The sequence below is a fragment of the Fringilla coelebs genome (assembly GCF_963513975.1).
Source record: "Fringilla coelebs genome assembly, chromosome: 20".
Classification (NCBI taxonomy): domain Eukaryota; kingdom Metazoa; phylum Chordata; class Aves; order Passeriformes; family Fringillidae; genus Fringilla; species Fringilla coelebs.
Window position 1 is genome coordinate 11289586 of NC_140046.1, and position 20533 is coordinate 11310118.

Sequence of the window (20533 nt, forward strand, 5' to 3'; positions counted from 1 at the left end):
CTGGCAATGTGTCAAGTGAAAAGATTATGACAGATGATAATTTTTAATTTCTTCTAATTAAATAATGTATTTATATATAAACAGATCATCACATATTTAAGCAGTATAACAATTTTATCTGTTTCCCATGCACACACATGTATCAGTAATTTTTCGCTTGCTATTATTCCAGGATCCTGGAATGGTTTGAGTTGGAGGGCCCCTAAAAACCATCCAGTTCCAAATCCCTGACATGGACAGGGACACCTTTCACCAGAAGTATGGCTTACAGAACCATTTTCCATCCAAAAATAGGTGCTGCCACTGGGATTCTATAGAGAATAAATTTTCAGATCCTTCTAATAACTTGAGTGGCTAACATTCTTCCCATCTCCCACCTTTAGCTATCTGGAATTAGTCCTAAGCAGAAGCACAGGATAAAACAGAAAACATATCCTTACCTCAAAGTCACACTCTTCACCCACTGCGAATTTGGTCATGATCTCCAACCAAGCTGCATCCACCAACTTTTCCAATGACACAGTGTTGTGGTGGACTATTTCCAGGACCAGTTTCTCATACCAGATAGGAAACTCCTCCTTTAAGCTGAGCAAGCACGGAAGTTTTCATTATTCAAGGGAATAAAAGCCCAAATGCAAAGTACCCTCCTATTTCCCAATTCCAGGAATTCCTGTTAACAGCCACAATGAGGCGGGTGCTCCATTAGCATGCAAACATCCAAAGGCTTTTTGCTCCCCTCCCTTCCCCAGGTGTTAGCTGGCATGAAAATCCCAATTGTCCTGGTTCTTCTCAGAAGGAATACTGTAAACACTCAGGAAGAGCAGCACTGAGTGTGAACCCTTTCATGATGGTTATTACTGTTTCTCTATTAGATATTTAATACAGATCAAGATGATGCAATTATCCTCTGGCTTGTAATTTTAAAATGCTTGTTTCCAGTAACAACATGATTCTGATAAAGATTTAGTATTTACTTCTCCCCCAACAGGCTGTCAGTGCAGTAAAGACAGGGGCAGGTTTACATAATCATATTATCTTGCATGTTTCACATGTTTCAAACTTTTTCATTCAAAGAAGCAAAAGGACTGTGACATTAACTTCCCTTCTTTCTCTTCTAAAAGTTGACCTCAGGAAGTTGGCAGGGGCACTAAGGCATATGTTGCACAAAGCCTTCTGGCTAAAAAGTAAAGTCCGTTTCAAATTACCATAAGGAGGAAAAAAATACCCCATTTTTCCAAAGTACTTTCATCTTCCCAGACTCCAGGATCCGTGGCTGAGAACCCTCAGCTATATGCACTGTGTTACAACTGCCATAAGTAAATATATCCCTTTAGCAACCTGTCTAAATGAACTTTTTTATCCAGCTTAGCGTCAGGTATTAAAGCAGACAAACTACCTGGGAAGCTTTTCATCCCATTTCAAAGAGACAAGACCAAAATCTCATTTCACAGAATCTTCCCACACCCCACTCCCCCACTCCATATTAGACAGACTATAGCTAAATTTGTTTTTGAGAAATCTCCCGTTTCTATTTCGTTGACATTTCTTAAAGTTTCCAGAAGCGGTCAATCAATACAACACAGACAACCAAAAGAAAGTAGCAGCAGACCACTGCGTTTTGACTCAGGATTTTAAGTTTATGGAGCTGCCTCCACACTTCCCCTGCCCTCTCAAACAAGACCACCGGGGAGCAAAGCCTGAAGGCAGTAGCGTATCACCCCTCAAAGAAATTAGGAGTATTAGCAAATGGGCTTCTGATTTGTTGGCTTTAAGATTGTGATTAACCACAAATGATGGTGAATTTCTCCTTAGGAGAAGGCTGTGAACTCTTTGCCAAAGGATGAGAAACTTGAAGAGAGGCAGCAGAAAATTCCAGCTCTTGGGTGGTACCACTGACATTGTCCACAGTTTATACCCAGGGGAAAAAAAGTCACAGATGTCCAAGTCATAAGTTGACAGAATGGAGAAATACATCACTTGTTTGACATAATTCCTATGATTTGGTAATCACACAGTAAATTATATGTGCTGGTTGAGACAAGGACTTGCACCTTTACAGAAAATTCACTTCTATGACAAGGGCCATACTGGATCTCATCCAAGGATTCCTGTGGGCTAGAGGAGAAGGTCAGGGCCACAGCAGCCCAGAGAAACACAATCTGCACAGAACAAGGACCCTCGTTGTTTCAAGTAGAGTAGATTCCCCAAAATCTCATTACAACTTTTTTTTAATAAGTGCAACAACTCTAATTCAGATCTGGAGAAAGTAATTACAGGTGCAGACCTGGCTGATCTCAAACACTTCAACTGTGTCCTTTTATTCTATTTTGACTGCACATTGTTCAAGATCTGTTATTTTTCCCTCTAAAATATTCCCAGCACTCCAGGGGCTTTAAAATATGCCAAGTGCCATATGCTGAACTATTTTGGTTCAAGTAATACCAAGATACAACACCAAATAAGTAAATTACCAAATTGTATTAGTGATGGTTTAAAATTTGGACTTCATTTGCTTTTAACTCCAGAATACCCAGATCTCCTTAGAGCTCCTTACCTCACCTCACAAACTAGCCACACTTTCCCAAGCCCATTCTTACACCCCAACACCTAAAGATAGGCACAAACCCACATCTCCACCAGTACTTACAGCTCAGCAACCTCCTGCTCCTCCTCCCAAGCCTCTTTGTGTGTCAGCTGGCTGCTTCCTGTGCTCTTGCACGTCCAGATCCGCTCGCTGTATCGCTCTAAACGTGCTTCGTACTCTCTGTACGAGTGGCAGCTCAGGAAAACAGGATTTATGCAATGGAAACCACAATCACCATAGCACAAAACAGTAAAATCTAATTAAACTCTTATGACTGGAGTGTACAAAGGCTAAGGAGAGCCTCAACACAGCCTGACCCTGTAACTACCATGAGGATGCTGAGCTAAATCAAATGTGCTGGTGCTTTCTGAGGCCAAAATGCCTGTCCTGCTTATCCTGGCACAGAAGGTTCCACACCACCAATAGCTCAGCTGCACTGCACAAGGGGAACACAGATGGCTGAAGGTTTCACAGCATTGCTAACTTACTTTTCAGCTTTTCCAGTCTGATACACTGGAAAACAGCACAATCAATGTCACAGGCACATGCAGGAAGTACAGCATGGATTGCTGCTAAATTCCTGGCAATAACTGTTGTGGTACTGCTACTACTAATGCCTTATGGTGGTGTTACAAAATCCAGATGCAAATTACCAGGCTACCCATTATCACCAATCTTTTGACAAAAGAAAAAACAACAACTAAACCATTTGAAACTGAAACCCCTAAAAAGGCCTTTTTTTCCTTTGGTTTCCAACAATATTAGCCTTCTGCATTCCAGCATGAGGAACTCTCTCACCAACTACATCACCTCCATGGAATCACAGAATCCCAGAATGGCTTGGGTCATAAGGGACATTAAAGTTGATCTTGCTCCATCCCCCTGTCATGGGCAGGGACTAGACTAGGTTGCTTCAAGCCCTGTCCAACCTGGCCTTGAACACTTCCACAGCTTCCCTATACGACAACTGCCAGGAGCTCACCATCCAAACAGCAGAGAACTTCTTCCTAATATCTAACCCAAACCCACTCTCTTTTAATTTGAAACCATTCCCATTTGTCCTGTCACTTTATGCTCTTGTAAAAAGTCCCTGTCTTTCTTGTTGGCTCACTTCAGGTGCTAACACTCCTATGTCACAACCTGCCTCAAGGTTATGTTATTCCAGGTGGAATTACACAATTAAAGGGTGCCTGGGCAAGCCATCGGGGTGCAGAAAGCAATAGCTACTCTGCTGTGAGCATCTTTGCTCCCCCTGCTCCCCCTGAGTGGTAATTAATAGTCAGGGTAAACAGAGAGCAGTTACTTCACATTCACTATGGACAGAAGATGCATAAGCACAATTATCAGCGTGGTGTAAATCCACACCAATTGCCCTGCGATTAACACCACATGCCTTCTAATGGGAAGTTATGAGGAGAAATTCTAAGAGAAGCAAGAAAAGCACCTTTTGCTTCTCCTGCATATGCCCTCCAGTGGCAAAGCCAGCATAAAGCACACTGGGTACAGCCACAGCTCAGCCCACTGCTGCACCAGCACCAATTCGCAGTCTTGTGGGAACAGCAGATTGCTCTACACTCTTGCACAGGCAGAGCCATCAGCCACAGCAAAGCACTTGGTGTGTCTCACACCTTCTGCCATTCAAGAATATTGTAGTGTGACCAACCTATGTCTTTTTCTTTTTTAAGATTCCTTTTAGGAATTACAACTCCACCAATGCAAATTTCCTTAAACGTTTCCTCACAGTCCCAAGGTAAAGCATAATAAAGTACAGCAGCTGCATTATGGTTGTTGATGTACAGGTAACCTGCAGACACAGCAATCTTGCTCCGTAATCAATGAATCAATGCAAAGGTTTTAACAAGGAATAGAGTAAATTCCAGTAGAGTGTGCCACAGTACTCCCTTTTCCTGAAGCACACTGCAAACTCCAGCAGAAACCCCATGGAGTCCCAGCTTGTCCTGCTTGTGGAGTCTCCTGCTCCTCAGCAGAAGAAAAGAACTGACAAGTCATCACTGCACTACGATTCGAGCCCTCTGGTCCATTCTTACCCTCCTTGGGGTTTAAAAGACACTAAATTTTTCACAGAAAAAAGAGGCTCTGTGGTTCAGGGGCAGGAAGTGTGATCATTTTGGTGGAACAGAGGCAAGGAAAAATCACAGCTGATCTGCAAAGCCCCACTGACCAGCCCAGGAATGCCACTGTGATGCCTGGTGTAGTGATACTGAGCTAGGAGAGAAAAAATATAATAAAAATGAAATCAAACAAGAAACCAGGAATCCTCTTTGAATTTACAGCAACTTGGGACTGGAACAGGTTGCCCAGAGTAGCTATGGCTGCCCCATCCCTGGAGCCAGGTTGGACAGGTCTTGGAGCAACCTGGTCTAGTGAAAGGTGTCTCTGCCCACTGCAGGGAGTGGAACAAGATAAGCTTTGAGATCCCTACCAACCCAAACCATTCTGAGATTCTATGATTCAATAATCACTTTAATAATGACTAAGTTGCAACCATAATGCTATTTATTCCTGTGCCTTTCCCACTAAGAACAGCCTTAAAACCAAATCAAATCATCACAGCAGACAGGAGCATAAATGCAGGAGCAGCAGCCATCTTCAGCCAGCAATGCCTCAACATTCTCCCCTTGGTTTCCTTCTGTGTATCTGCGGAATAACTGAACGACACATTTTTTCCCTAACATCATTTCCCATATCAGTAGGGAGATCCAAGAGACTTTTCCGTATGAATGTTCCACTCCTTGTGCACACCTACGAGAACAGGCTTAACCTCACCATATCAGGACTCACATTTCCCAGACAAGCCTGGAATTTAGAAGTGACAGATAGGGTCATTCCCTGTTCAGCACAGATCTGCCTCTCCCATGCAATTTAATTCCACCTCCAGCTGGTCAGCTCATCTAACACTGACCCTGGGACACACTCTTTACCCAGGGCTCCAGATTTGTCCCACAGTGCTGACCCTGCCTTTGTGCTCTGCCAAGAGCTCCAGGTCAGGTCCTGCTTTGAATTTTTGGGACCAGCACAAAGCCAAAATGCAGGAGGACGTTTCTGCAAAGTTTACTATAGGTCAAACTTTCCACTACATATATACTGTTTGTCTTTTCCACTCAGACTGGAAACAAACCCAAGAAATTTCAGATTGTTCAGCAGGTCTGACCCAGGACTGCAAGTCATCATGCCCCCATCATGCCCCCAGGTGCCATAATCAACCCACCTCTCTACACAGCTGGAGCCTCCACTGCCAAAAATTCCCAACACATGAATAAATAAAAAAATCCTGGACACAAGCTACTTGTGAACACTGCCCAAAAAGCTACAAATAACATGTACATTAAATGAAACAGCTCACTATCCACTGTGTGGCTGTTAATATATCACATCTGCTTGCATCCCACTGCAGATCACCCAATGCTGAAAGATGTCGAAATTAAAGTACAAACAAAATTACAGTAGAAAAAAGGGACTCTTTTTTCCAAGAAAGATGTTTAAAAGTAACCAAGCTAACCACTGCACAAAACGACAGTTGACGGAATAAAATGTTTACTTTTTCCTCAGTTAGTAATTTCTGGGAGAGCACTAATATCAACTCCAAAAAAGTTTTACTCCATCTGAATTGTTTGCACTTACATTGGCCAAGAAGGTAAACTTCCCAGAAATGTGGGTACATTTATAATAAGTGCTACTCCCTGGATGTGTGGCAGTGTCTTGGTGCTGCCACCTTCCAGGCAGAGTCTGGCCAGTATCGCATGTGAGGATGTGAGCAGCAGCCTTTAACTTGCCAAACCCAGCCCTACCCTTATTCTTCCCTGCGCTGATATCATACAGAAGTATGAACTAAAGAAAGACAGCAAGCTTTTATCCAGAGAGGAGACAATACAGCTTCCCAAAACCATGCACTGGAAGCTGGAGGAAAAGCTTTGGCTGGAACAGCCCAGGCCAGCTGAGCTCTCTGAACCCAGCATATCTCCTGATCCGGTAGCAGTTTTCCAAACCGTGTTGCAGCAGACCCACATGCCCACAGCTGAGCTGACTGTTCACCAGGGTACAGACAGGGAATCTGGGAGACTGCAAATACTCAGCACCCACTGCACTGGTGACAGCACTGTACACATGCAAAGCATTTTCCTGACACTTCAGGTAGCTCAGAGCAGACCCCACTGAGCTCCTGCAGGGATGAGTCTATCCCTGGCTGCCCCATGATCTGCCATCCCCACACCCACACAATTAGCAGGACCCACCGTGAGGGGGACCAGAACGAGGCCTAGCAGGACAAAGCTTTGCCAGGATGCTAAGGGCTCTACACAGCAGGACTTCTCTTATAAGGTTTTTGTAGGATTTGGCAAAGGAAACCACATAAAGCTACAAAGGAAAAAGAGGCCAAACAAACACCTGAACTCTGCTGACCAGCTTATTCCACTCCCACTGCTATCAAACACTTCCATAACACACACCCAAGGGGAAGATGTCTCTCCTCATGCATACCACCACAGTCTCCATTTTTTGTGTGACCCAATCTGCTGCAGCTGCAAATCTTAACAACAAAAAAAAAAAAGCTTAAAGAAGTGTTGATGTCCTCCAAATGCCTCACTTGTAGCTGTGCAGTACAAGAACTTACACAATCTTTAGGGGAAGAGGTAATCAATAATTTTCCAAGATAGAAAACAAACCAGGAGAATATATTCTGTCAGGTCTTGGCATAAATAACATTGGGTGAAAACTCAGGTACCTCCTGGCACACTCTTAGTAGGCTCTTCCATCTTCCAGAGCCACTCCTCCTCAACACTATCGAGGATAAATGGAAGTGACTAAAAAAGTCCTCCAAGTCTGCCTTGGGTAACATCTCCCTCCAGCTCACTGGCTCATTTGCAATTTTCTGTTCCACTTTTGGCCTAGCATACATTATACACCGTCAACAAGGCAAAGCAGAAACCCAGCATTGCTTGGTTTCTCTTTTTAGCCTCATGACGTCTGTCTGCCAAGATGAACTTTCTAGAACATGCTAGGCTGCCTCCCACAGTACCCCATGAAATACTTCCTCCAAGAGCCTCTCCAGAAGCTCAGTGGTTGCCTTTGTTTCTTCTTTCCTTCTAACCCTACAGCTAACACCCCCCCCTCTCAGGATCAGAAACTATCTTTTTTCCCCCCTTAATTTTAATACCACCCAAGTGTTTGCAGAAACATGTCCTCCACCTACTCGCTAGATCCACAAGAGCCACCCAACAAAATGGTGCCTTCAGGAGCCCCAGAGCTCCCCTGTGCTATTCTGACAAGGCAGATGGCCCTTAAAGCCCTGTCTTCTTTTATAAAAGTAGTCTTTAGGCTTAAACTCATCTTTTTGATCACTCCTCACAGGGAAAAAGAAAGAACTGCCTGGTCAGGTGGATGACTGAGCTACTTGCAGTTTGTACACACCAAAAGAGCAGGTTGGCGTGACAGACTGCATGTTTTAATTTGAAACACAGTTAAAAAGCAAGTCTTGAACACTCCACCTAACTTGTTTTATGGGGCTGAGTGCATTAACAATGCCTACCTGCACTCAAGACATGCATTTCCTCTTCAAAGGCCACCTAATCCTTCTTAGGGGTTTCCTCTGCCTGTTCTGCTCGATGCAGAAACAAGACACTCTTCAACACAGGGGCTATGGAAGTTCTGGCGCCCCTTTGTCTTCCACACTGCCAACACCTCCTTCCTACATCCATGCATTCCCTCTCACTCAGAGCCCTTCCTTAGTTCTCAACACAGGTCCTGATTTTTGGTGACAAACACCAACCCAGCCTTCTGAAGCAGCAAGTCTGCATGTTACAGCGCCGAGGTCCTGCCCCTTCAGCCCTGATGCGGACTTGGTCAGTAACTCTGCTGCCGCGCAGCTCTGTCAGTCACCAGCCTGGCCTACGGCCACTTCCTGCGATCAAAGACTGTCACACGCAGAGAAAATAAAAAATTAAAGCATTGGTTTTTATGCAAAAGGAGCCCAGGAAGATACATGCTCAGAACGAAAGCTTGGGATGTACACAGCGAGAGCTCCCGCCGCTGTTTAATTCTCTAGAAATTAAGAACTGCGGAAGCCTCCGGTGTCAGTGTGCTCCTGGCCCGCGGGACCCCAATGTCCGCACCCGCTCCAGGAGTGCATGAATTGCTCTCATAGCCCGCTCTGACGGTCCCCGGTCCCCGTTAGCTCCGCTCCCCGCCCGCTCCAGCCCCGGGGAGTTGCTGCACCACTTCCCCCACCCGCCTGGAACACCCTCCCCACCCTCCGGAACTCTTCAGGGAACAACGACCCTGCCGAGCCCAGGGCAGCGCCCGCCGTGCTCTCCTCACGGTCCCGCTACCCGCCCGACCCCACCACCGCTTTGTTCGGCTCCACGGCCCCGGGACCCGCCCCACCCCCCCCCCGCGTCCCCCCGGTGTGGCGGATACTCGCGGGTGCGGAAGGCCTCCTGCGTGTGGGGGATGACGAACAGTTCGCCCGGCTCCCCCGGAGGCAATGGCTTAGCCAGCGGGAACGGCTTGCGGCCGAGCAGCGGCGCCATGGTGAGATCCGGCGGGGCCCGAGCGGGACGGTTGAAAAATGGCGGGAGATTCCGCTCCCCCTCACGGCGGGCGGCGGGACCGGCCCCGCGCGCGCGCCCCGACCCTGCCGTCCCGCCCCGCAGCACCCACCCCCCGCGCCGTGGCAATGACAGTCTATTGGCTAGGCTCCTGCTCCGCCAGCTGCGGATTGGTCTTACGGCCGGTCGATCGTGCCGCCTCGCCCCGCCCCGCCGGCGCGGCGGGGTGAGAGGTCGCGTTATGTAAGTGGCGGCGCAGCGCACGGCTCCATTTTGTAGCCCCCCGTTATCCGCCCTCCCCCCCCTGCCGAGCAGCGACCAATCACAGGGCACTCCGCCCCCTCCAGCCCCGTGGCCACCAATCAGAGCGCGTTCCGGCCGCCGCCCCGCCTCGCGCCTATCCGGGTACCTCCGCGGGGCCGCGCGCCGGGCTTTGTCCTCCGCGTCTGGCGCGGGGCATTGTGGGGTTTGTGTGGCGGGCGCCGTCGCTATCGTAAGAAGTCCCGGGCTGGGTCCGCCGGTGCGGCCTCTCAGCCTCCCCTCGGCGCCGGGTCCCTCCGCTCTGTGGGGAAGCGGAGCGGCGGCTCCGGCGGGACGGCGTCTGGGGCGGGTGAGGTTGAAGACGAGGCAGGAGCTGCGGCCTGGGGGCTGTTGGGAGAGTCGGGAGGGAGGGCCGGCCGGCCACCCCGTGGGTGCTGCTCCTGGGAATGGAGGAAAGACAAAAATTCGAGAGTTGTGGGTTGGGTTTTGTGGGTTTATGGTTTTATTTTTTTTTCATAGGAAATGTGTGGGGAGATTTTGTGGCATGAACATTTCCTGCGTATTGGAGTGGCAGCAGCTCGAGCATTGCCTGCCTAAAGCAGTCAAAGCAGAAGCTGTGATCTCATAGGTCTTTCCCAGGGATTAGAAAGCAGATTTGTGTTTAATGTGCAAATACATTCTAGGGATCCTGTGCTGTTCATAGCACTGAGGACTAGGTCTGCTTTATACAGCCCTGCTGTGGCTGCTACAGGATGAGAAGCAGCAGCCCTGGCAAACTGTTTAGAATCATAGAAGCCCACAATGGCTTGGGTTGGAAGGGACCTTAAAGAACATCTTGTTTCAACCCCTGTCATGGGCAGGGATCCCTTCCACCAGACCAAGCTGCTCCAAGTCCTGTTCACCCTTGCCTTGGACACTTCCAAAGATAGGGCAGCCACAGCTTCTGTGGTCAACTTGTGCCAGGGCCTCACCATTCTCACAGGGTAGAATTTTTTCCCAATACCCAATCTAACCATGCACTGTGTCAGGCAGATGGACACTCAGATTACCCCCTGCATGTAAAGGGCTGTTTCTTCTGGGTGATTTGGCCCAAGGGGATGTATGAACTGGGACCAGTTCTGCTCTGGAGCAACAGAATTAATGGTATCATTCATTTCCCTAGAAGACAGGAGAGTAACTGGATCCCACACAGTATTTGCCAGATTGTAGATGTAATAATCAGATTATTATTAGTTTACTAGGTTGCTTTATAGGAATGAGGAGCCCATCATTTCTGCTGGTGAAGTATGAAAATCATTTAACTTCCCTGGGTGCACACTCATTTGATGTGTTGTGTAATTCTGGGGAGAAGTTTGGGCTGTGAGTATCCCTGAAACACAGCAGTTGCATAATGGAACACAGAGCACAGGGTCTGCTGGAATCAGAAATGCAGTGTATTTTCCACATCATTGTAAACAGGCAGGAAAGAAGGGTAGTGCTGTAACATAAGTGTTCACTCTTACATTATTGTTGTTGGTACTAGTAGTATTCTGCAGTGGAACAAGTTCCGAGTGAAGTTATGCCCCATCCCTAGAAGTGTCCAGGGGTAGGCTGGACAGGGCTTGGAGCAACCTGGTCTAGTGAAAGGTGTCCCTGTCCATTATTTGGATGGAACAAGATGGTCTTCAAGGTCCCTTCTAACCTATCCCATCTCATCCTATGATTCTATGATTCTGTTTAGTACCAGAGCAGATATGTATTGCCATAAATCCATCAGTGAGTGTAAGTACGGTTGTTGAGGATTCCCATTACCCCTGTAAGGGGCTGTAAGAGTTGCTTGAAAGCACAGTCAGCTCACAGCCAGTGAAACGGGTTCTTGTGGGACTTCACGTGGAGCTTGGCTTCATTCCATGTAATTTTGTCAGAAATTAGAGTCCCTGAGCTGAAATACTATGTGGTGTATGTCTGCCTCTCTGGGCTGCAGGGCAAAGTGGGGAGGAGAAGGAAAACTGAGCGTAATGAAATAACTGAGGGAGAATGAGGAGCAGATACAGACCTGTGGAGCAGTATAATGTGGGAAGAACATGCTTAGCTGAAAGGCAGTGTTGAATGAATATGGCCACTCTGTAGCTCTGACACTGTGGGGACACATCAGGGGTCTGACCGTAGGGAATGGCAGCATGCAGGGAGAGGGGCTGCAGGCACAGGGCTAGTCCTTGGACAGGGAGCAGCCTCAGGGGAGCCGGAGGCAGGGCAGGGAGCTGAGGGAGGCAGAACAACAGGGAGGGATGGGAGACTGATGTGCCTGTCCCTGCATATCCACCGTGGAGCCGTGTGCCTGTTCCTCCATAGCAAACCATCGGGATCTGAGGCATGGCAACCTTCCAGTGCTGATACAGGACTGGTCAAGGTCTGGTGTCCTCAGTCATTTTTCAGGCTGGGAAACTGTGTGTAGTTCCTAGCACAGGTTAAACATGCACTGACCTGAGAGCTGTTCATTGACCCTATAACTGCTTGCTGAGGCACACAAAGGTTGGGGTTTCTCTTCATGGACGGTGCCTGCCCATTGCAGCAGCTTCTTAGCCTCAGGAGCTCTGAGTTACTCCAGGATGGTTTTCCAAGGCTGTTGTGTACTGTCTCCCAGTGCCCAGGAGATGGCACTCCTGCATTTGGACAGTGTGTGCAGCTCTCCTCCAGACACCAGAGGTTGTCTAAAGAGGAAAATCCCATCATCATCCCAACCTGTTTGGCTCTACTAGGGAGGGAAGTGGCCACATTTGCAGGGTCTGGTGATCTGTCCTGTTCTGGGAGATACCAAAACTGGGGTGGTGAGCTGTGAGAACAGTCTCTGCTGAGCAGACAGGCATTCCTGGGTGTGTATTGGTGGCAGAAACTCCAGCAGTGGGTTGGTGTCACTGTCAAGTAGTTATCACCATAGAGGACATGGAGATATGAAGTCCATCCAGCTGCAGCTCCTCCAGGTGTGAAGGCTTTAATCACAGCCAGATGAAAGTATCCTTATGAGGACAGAGCCCACTGTCATGAAGCTTTACCACTAGCTGCCTCTTCTCAGCCGTGGCTGGTGCTTTTAGCATTCCAGCAGGGAGCACATGATGGAAATCACCATTGGACCCCCTGCTCCTTACAGCCCTTAACTGCTCTTGCCTTTCCCCTCAGTCCCCATCTTCCTTTGCTTTCACCAGCAGTGGACATACAGGAAATAAAAGCATTTGGACTTGCCTTCCACTCCTGTTAAATGTTGGTGGAACTAAGTGGATTTATCTGAATGACTTGAATACAGGAGGTGAAGCTGTGTCCATGGGGATGTTCTCAGATTTTCCGTCTTCAGAAACAAAAGCAGATTTGCAAGTCTGGTACATGTGTGTTCAGGGAGCAATATTGAGTTGGTGACCCAGAGGAGTGGGGAGCTGGTGAATGGTGAGAGAGGTGACACAGGGGTCTGTCCAGGCTGCCTGAGGGCACCTGAGGAGGTACTGCATTGATGCTGTTCCTAAGAGCTTCCAAACACACTTGGTGTTTGACCTGGTGGTTTGCAAAGCCCTTCTCTGGGTCATGGACTTTCTCTGTACTGACACAGGAGGGAGTCAATGTGCCTAATTTCTGGGCACAGTATCCTGCTGATCTGTCAGCTGTTTTTGTGATCTGTGCTTGAAAACTGTTTCTTCCTGTGTTCCTACACCTTCAAGCAATTTCTTGGTTTCCCCATCCTTCCCATGGCAATCTGGACTTTGCAGTTACTTCTTCTCTGGGCTGGTGAACCAGCAGAAGCCAACTTTGCCCTAAGTGCTCCAAGGTCATTGATCCTAAATGTGATTTTGGCTATGTGGGTCTTAACATGCCTCTCCCCTCACCCCAGGTAGCTGCCAGGATCCAAAATCAGGGATTGCCCTCATCCCAGTGCCTGCTGGACTACACAGTGCTGGACTACTCAGTGCCAGCTGTCTGGACATTTTGCTGGCAAGGGCTTCCATGAAGAACACAGGACTTGGGAGCAGGACACAGCTGTGGGTGGGTAGCCAAGGCTGCCACCTTGCTGTCACCACTGATGCGCCCCAGAGAGGAGCTCCCACAGGGCTTTGCATTTGGAGCTGCAAGTAGCCTTGTGTCTTTCAGAGAAAAAGGAGAGAGCTGATCAGTCCTGGAGGAGCTGGAAGAGCCACAAAGAGGGGACTTCAGGGAGGATTTAGTTAGAAATGTCCCAGATACATCAAACTATCTCCTGCAGGAAGCCATACCCCATTACTACTTCTATGTGCAGGACAGCTTACAGTACTTAATCTATGAAGAGCCTGGTGCTGCTTTGATACATTCCCAGGAGACTCTGATTTCTGACACTATTTTCCTTGACCCATTCCAGGCAATCACTTCCAGTGGAACTGGCTGCCTGCCTGATGCTGAGATGACATCATGTCCCTGCCAGGCATGCAGGTTCCTGGTGGAGTGGGCACAGCAGCACCTGCAGAGCTCCCAGGGGTGGTAAAACAACAGGTTTCTAGGGAATGTCCCCAAACATCCCCAGCATCACTGACCTTCTCCCAGTCAGGTGGTGAACACCGCCCAGCTCCTGGCTCATAGCACACACAACAGATTCCATGGGACATCTGCAGATGCTCTTTCCCTTTGCTGCTGGTGATGACATCCCAGGTGTGTCTGAGTCAGCTCTCCTGCTCCAGCCTGGAGTTAATCTGGATGCTAGATATAATCGTGTTCCTTTCTAACAGTGAACATTTGAATTGGACCAAAGGCTCTGGCTTTACTCCATACCTGTGAGCCTGAAGCATGTTTTTGGGCAGGTGGTCTTGCTCAGGCAGTACATGGCCATCCCAAGTGCAAATATACATCCTTATATTTTGGTCACAAAATCTTTCACTATCAGAGCTTGTCCTGGTTTAGGGCAAATTTGGAAGGAAACTTCTAAAGAGATCCCTCTAGAAAGCATATTCAAGTGGCCCCTCTGCCTACTGGTTTGGGAAAAGATTTCCCTGGAGAAAAGTGGAAATAAACCTGTTTCTTTAACAAGCAAAGTATTCACAAGCATTAAAAAGGAAAAAAACCCAAAAAACAAACCAGTAAAACCTCTTGCTGTTCTGAAGAGATGGCAAATTCAAAGTCCTTCTCGGGTATAGCTTGGTTCACTCAGTCTCTTAATCAATCCCTCCTGCACTGGAAGATGCCACGTCCTGGCCCTAGTGGGCCACAGGTGTGAGTTCCTGGTGTTTTTCTGGGGTTTTAGTCCAGAGTAGTGCTGATCAGTTCCAAGAAAAAGAAAAGCCACAGTCTGGGGAAGTTCTCTGCCTTAGCTAGCTAAAAAAAAGTAAAAGGAGAGCTTTCTCCCGCTGTCTGTCCATGCTGCAGACAACACAGTCGCTGAGAGGGAATGTGGGGAAGCGAGTACTGTTTCTGAAAACAAACTGCTTCTTTTCTCCCCGCTTCACTCTCAGAACCAGTCTTAAAGGTGCAGAACTTAATATCCAGCATAAACAGAACAGATGACTGGGGATGCAAGTATCATAAAGTCACCCTAGGACAAGCCAGTAATACACATCCCTGTAGCTCCTGAACCAAGGGTTCTGGACTGGCACTGCAGCACAGGCAGCTGCACCAAAAGTGTGCGATTGCCAAACCCTACTCAACTGCTCAGCTCCAATCCTCCCAAATTCCTGGTAGGAAGCACCTACTCACAGTTGCGTGTCTTCAAGGAGAAAATCCCGCCTTGGGTCAGTCACAGCCATGGGGCATCCTGCATGTGCTGGGAGCTCCTTTGTACCCATATGGGCGAAAAGTAGGGTGCTGTAGGCTTCTGAGCCTAGAGGTGGCTTTTGCATCTGAACAGACCACCTTCCCTTTGGTACCCAAGGAACCGTTTGGGAAAGGGTCCTCTCCCGTCTCTTTGCTGTCTTCTACATGGTGAGAAATTGCTCTGGCCTAAAAACCAGCTTTTTTTTTTTCAGGCTGAGGAATGGGCAGGGAAACTCCTTCACATGTGCTGTGTTTCTGTGACTGGGGAATTGAGAGACACCTATCTAAGGGCCCAATCCCACAGGTCTCCCTGCAGCCCTCAGTGCTCGCCAAGGGGAGGCAATGTCAAGCTGCTATTCCATCAGTTTTCCTTTTGGGGGGGAAGCTTGGTGGCTCCAGCTGAGGTATGTGGTGCCTCAATGTCCTGGTTTTGCACAGGAGACATTTATGGAAGTGATGCAAAGCTTTTAGCCACTAGAAACTTGTACACACCTCTGTGAAAAACACGTTAAAGATGAAAGAAACCTGGGAACTTCCAGCTGGCAAAGAGGTAACACGCTCTGGCCCTCTGTTTCGGCCAGGCCAGGTGGCCCTGCCATGGGCGGGGCCCCTTCCCCCAGGGCACCTGCCAGCCCCCTCCTTTCGGCTGCTGGGCAGGGGAGGGAGTGCTGTTAGCCGGGCTGGGCCAGGCCATGGCTGTGATTTCTAACATCTTGCCGCTAACCCGGGGCCAAACTGAGTCTGCCAGCCGCCAGAAGCAGCCCGGGCCGGGCCTGTTTGGCCAAGATTTTACCACTGTGGAAGTTCGCCTGCAACCACCAGGCAGGGGGAAGGAGGAGCCACTCCACCTTCCCCACCGTGCTCCTGCTGAGTTCTGGCCTGGCTGATTAGATCCTAGCCTCCCATCCCGCCCCCAGCCACAGTTCCTGCCCTCTGTAGCACCCAGCCCGGCCAGGGTCAAGTGACCATCCGCAGGCCCTGGGCAAGATGTTAATTGTCAGTGCTTCAATCCTCCCTTGAGTGAGAGAAAAGAATAAAATCCAGGCAATATAAAGGAGAAACATGAAGACATCGAGGTCAGTGGAGAAGTTAAGTCCCAGATGGGAGGGATGAGAAGATGTCTTAATCTTAGGGCTGAAATTCCCTTGTAGTGCTATGGAGAAAAGACTCTGTTTCCCTGCAGCACATGAAACCATGGGGATATGAAGAGTTCAAACTGATATTGAGCAAAGGCCTCTATGCCAAAGCAAGCAGATGATAAAGCAGTTGTAATCTATGAGGTTTAAACAGGGAGAGAGAAGAGTGCCCCTTCTCTCCCTGTGCCCTCAGGGAGAGAAGAAGAAGACCTCTGTTCCGAAAGATGAAGATGATTTTAGAGATGGATAATGAGAACCTTTGCCTTTGAACAGTTCATCTTTAAAACAGTACCCCATAAGTTGACATGGCCCATAAACACAGCTGTGGGAAAAGCTTCTGGAAAATGGGAAGGATTTCATGATTGCAGATTTCCCCCAGCAGCTGCTATTCATGGAAATTAAAAGCCATGAGAGAACTGTTTTCTTGTAGAGAAACCTCCATAACATTAACAAGTGAACTGAAAAAAGACTATTTTAGAGGTGGTAAACTGACTGAAATTTTAGGTTTTGTTTCTTTACATTGTCAGTGGGAAAGAAAAAATTGTGGGGGGAGGAGAAGTGTCCTGAAGGCTTGTTCTGATTCTTATTACTCTTTCTTTTAGTTACTGTTAATAAACTTTTCTTTATACCCTTTTAAAGTTTTGTCCCTGCTTTGCCTTTCTCCTAATCCTACCTCACAGCAGGAAGTGAGTGTATTGGTGATTGGCCAGCACTTAACCCACCACATGCATTGGTGTATTGGCTGGGAAATCTCAAAACTGGTTGAAATCTCAAACTGGCGAACCAAAACCACTACACTCCTCCTGGCATGGTGTCTGTGTTGCTGCTGAAAAATTGCTTCGGATTCCCCAGGAACCAGAGCCTCTCCTCGGCCACCCATCACTTCTTGTCACTGCAGGACCATGGGGCTGGACCACAGCACTGTTGAATTCCTCCTGAGGAAAGTTTAGAGAGGACCTGCAGGCTCTTCCCTGTGGTGTGGGAAACTGGAAAGGGCAATAATTGCTGCTATTGTGTCTGTCAGAGACCTGACAAGCCTGTAGCCATAGACAAATTATTAGGATGGGGTAGGAAGAAAAGTCACCTGGGACATGAGACAAGTAGCCTTGACCACAAAATATTTCCAAGCTATTGGCACAGGGAAGAGGATGCTCTTGTCCAGTGTTGCAGCACTGCAAAGCGAATGCTGAGCTGATGAGTCCTGGCATTTGCATTGTGGGGCTGCACTCACCATGAGTGCATATGAAAAACTCACTGGCCTGACAGTAAAAAGGGTGTCACAAGTGCCTATTTGTAGATGTCTCCAGGATGATGGGAGCACATCTGTATCATCTTGTTTTTTCCATCCTTGAGTTTGGAATAACAAGGACTCATCTGGAGAAATTGATTTTTCTGCTTATTGTGGCAAACTCAAATGTCCTTATGTTTCATCCCTGTGTCTCTGCAGTGACCTTGTGCTTTCTGTGGCAGGGGGTGACATCACAAACATGGCCAGGTTCAGGTCGAGAACAATGATGTGCAGATGTTGACAACACCAGGAAGATCAGTAACGAAGTTCATCACATGTTTACATATGGAAAAAATGATAAGAGCTAGAGAACTCTGCTAACGTTTTAAACTCCTGTTAAAACCCTCCTTGAACTGCTCTTGTCACACTCAATCTGGTGTTGGCTCTGCCTTTCTAAAGCCATATTCAGACCTGCCTCTGCTCAAGCCTGTTCATGATGTCTGTGTCCACACACTGACAGCTCCTTGAGCCCTTTTTCTCCAAGGACTTGCAGGATTGGTGAATGGCTCCAACCAGTGCTTGGGATGGATAGAGGTTTGGTACAGCAACGTGTGGGGGATGGTGTGTGATGACTCCTGGGACACAGCAGATGCCTCTGTCGTGTGTAGGCAGTGTGACTAGGGGTAATGCAGTATCAGCCCTGGGCAGCATTTATTTTGGGAGGGGATCTGGGATGGACAACATTATCTGCAATGGGATGGAGAGGCTCCTCAGTGACTGCTCATCGCAGATGTGGGGAGAGCACAACTGTGGGCATGACAAGGAGGCGGGCATTAATTCCAGAAGGGAATTAATGTGCTCACGTGACAATGGGATATGCCTCATCTGTACTCTTTAGCCAGGTAGGGCTGGCAGTGTCTTGGTCTTGCAGAACCAGCCACAGGTCTGTGCCTTGGGCTTGTTCGATCCTCCTCTGTCCTGCCCCAGACTGGCCCAGGGACTGCAGCAAGGTCCCTACTGGCAGCCCAGTGGCATCTACATCATCCAACCCACAGGACTGCAAACATCATGGTCTACTGTGAGATGAGCGGGGCAGACAGGAGCTGGAGTGCCATCCAGAGGAACCAGCAGAGCTCAGCGATCTCCTGGGATGAGTCTTGGAGCACCTACAAGCATGGCTTTGGGAATGTGCACTGGGTTCTGGCTGGGCACTGAGTACATCCACCAGATCACCAGGCAGGGGTCCACAATGCTGGAGGGGCTCCTGGTGGGGTTCTGGCTGCAAGGACCTCCCTTATAGCTGTAGGATGATGTCACCAAGGGGTAACAGCAGCCAGGGCTACCCCAGTGCCCACAGGTTGGGATGTCAGGCACAGCTTGGCACCTTGGCTTCGGGGCTGCACTTGGTGCCCAGGTGGGTGCAGAGAGCCAGCCCTGCTTCTGTGTGGCATGGGGAGTGCTGCTGGAAGGACTGGGGAGACCCTTCTCATCCGTTTTGACATTGGACTGCCAGAAATGTGTTTAAGACAAATGCTACAGTCCCTGGTTATATATGGCACTGGAAGCAAGGGTCAGGGCTGCAGATGAGGCCCTTTTGTGCTCAGTGTGTGTGGAATCCCATGTGAAATGTCGGAGCACAGCATCCCCTCAAGTGATGCACCAGGTGAAGGTGGACAGACCTGGTGGATGTCTAACAGAGATTTCTGGCATGACCAGATGACAGACTGTCCCTACAGGGCTTGGATTCAAACCCCATAAGTATTAACAACCCTGAGAAAAATCCTTATCAGTAGCTTTGTTGATTTTGTGGAATTCAGTGTGAACACCAGCAGCTGAGAACTCTTATCACTGAAGCACAACAGCTGGCATGTGAGAAGAGGTGTCTGTGGAAGGAGGCAAGCAAACTATAAATTTCCAGGAATGAGTGAGTTCTGCTGTTTGGATTGACTACACCTCGCTGACAAACAGAGCTGGGCTGCAGGCAGAGATGCCTCGTGCCTTCCATCAGCAAAGCCTGGGGCCAAGGTCAACAATCTTTCCCAGGGGTCATCCCTGACTCCTAGATGCTTTGCGGCAGCTCTGAACAAAAACCTTGTAGTCATACAGTGCTGCTTTCCTTACACTCCCTGCCCTTATCCCATATGTCCTGAGAGGGAGAAACAAGCTCAGGAGGGTTCTGCTGACCTGTTCTCCCTCACTGTGTGTGGGTGGGCATTACCCCAGCCCGGGTGCTTTCTCAGAGAGCATCTCCATTGTCTTGTGGCCAGTGCATCAGGCAGCAGCTGCAACTGTTGGGTCACATCTGTGCAGGGTATTTTGGTAAATCCTCAGCACCAGGCTGGAATCTCTTCTTTTTTCCCCCCCTGCTTTCAGTCCCCATTTTCATCCAGTGCTTGGGCAACACCAGCAGGTCCTCTGCACTGACCTGCTGGCTGACCCTAGGGGTCCTGGTAGGTGTTATCAGAAGCTTTTCTTGGTTTTGTGGAATCCTGTGTGAACCCTGGCAGCTGGGAACCCTTACCACAGACACACAAGAGATGGTGCGTGAGCAGAGGTACCTGCAGAGGGGACAAACAGACCATAAATTTCCAGGAATGGATGCGTACTGCTATTTGATTAGCTGCTTCACCTCACTGATGAGCCCTATATAACATCGGGGTTGGCCATGCTGCCACCAGACCAGACCTACTCAGCTCCCCACACCACAGGGTCCCAACAGAGACAGCATGGGTGAGTGTGGGATGGGATGGGATGGGATGGGATGGGATGGGATGGGATGGGATGGGATGGGATGGGATGGGATGAATTCTGTGTGCAGCTGGGCATCCCAGCCTTTCTTTCCAAAGTCCTAGGTCCCTGTGCTTTGTTTATCCCTCCTGCCGCAGCTCCTGAGTATCTTTAGGTACCAGCAATGCCCACAACCCAACATATCAGTCCTCCTCCAGAGGATTCACATTCCCAAATTCACTGTGTATCTTCTTTCTCCAGCTGCTTATCATACAGTCCTCTGTTTTTCACCCCC

The 20533-nt window shown here is 48.7% G+C and overlaps 1 protein-coding gene across 1 annotated transcript in view; it reads right to left on the reverse strand.

Annotated features, from left to right (window-relative positions):
• BAZ1B (bromodomain adjacent to zinc finger domain 1B) overlaps positions 1–9245 on the reverse strand; it is a 43638-nt gene extending 34393 nt beyond the window's left edge. The window contains exons 1-3 of the mRNA XM_084219240.1: positions 9017–9245; positions 2648–2764; positions 441–585 (exon numbers count right to left, since the gene is read on the reverse strand). Coding sequence (XP_084075366.1) covers positions 441–585; positions 2648–2764; positions 9017–9129 — 375 coding nt within the window. The 5' untranslated portion in view covers positions 9130–9245. The remainder of the gene's footprint in view (positions 1–440; positions 586–2647; positions 2765–9016) is intronic.
• Between the last annotated feature and the right edge of the window lie 11288 nt (positions 9246–20533).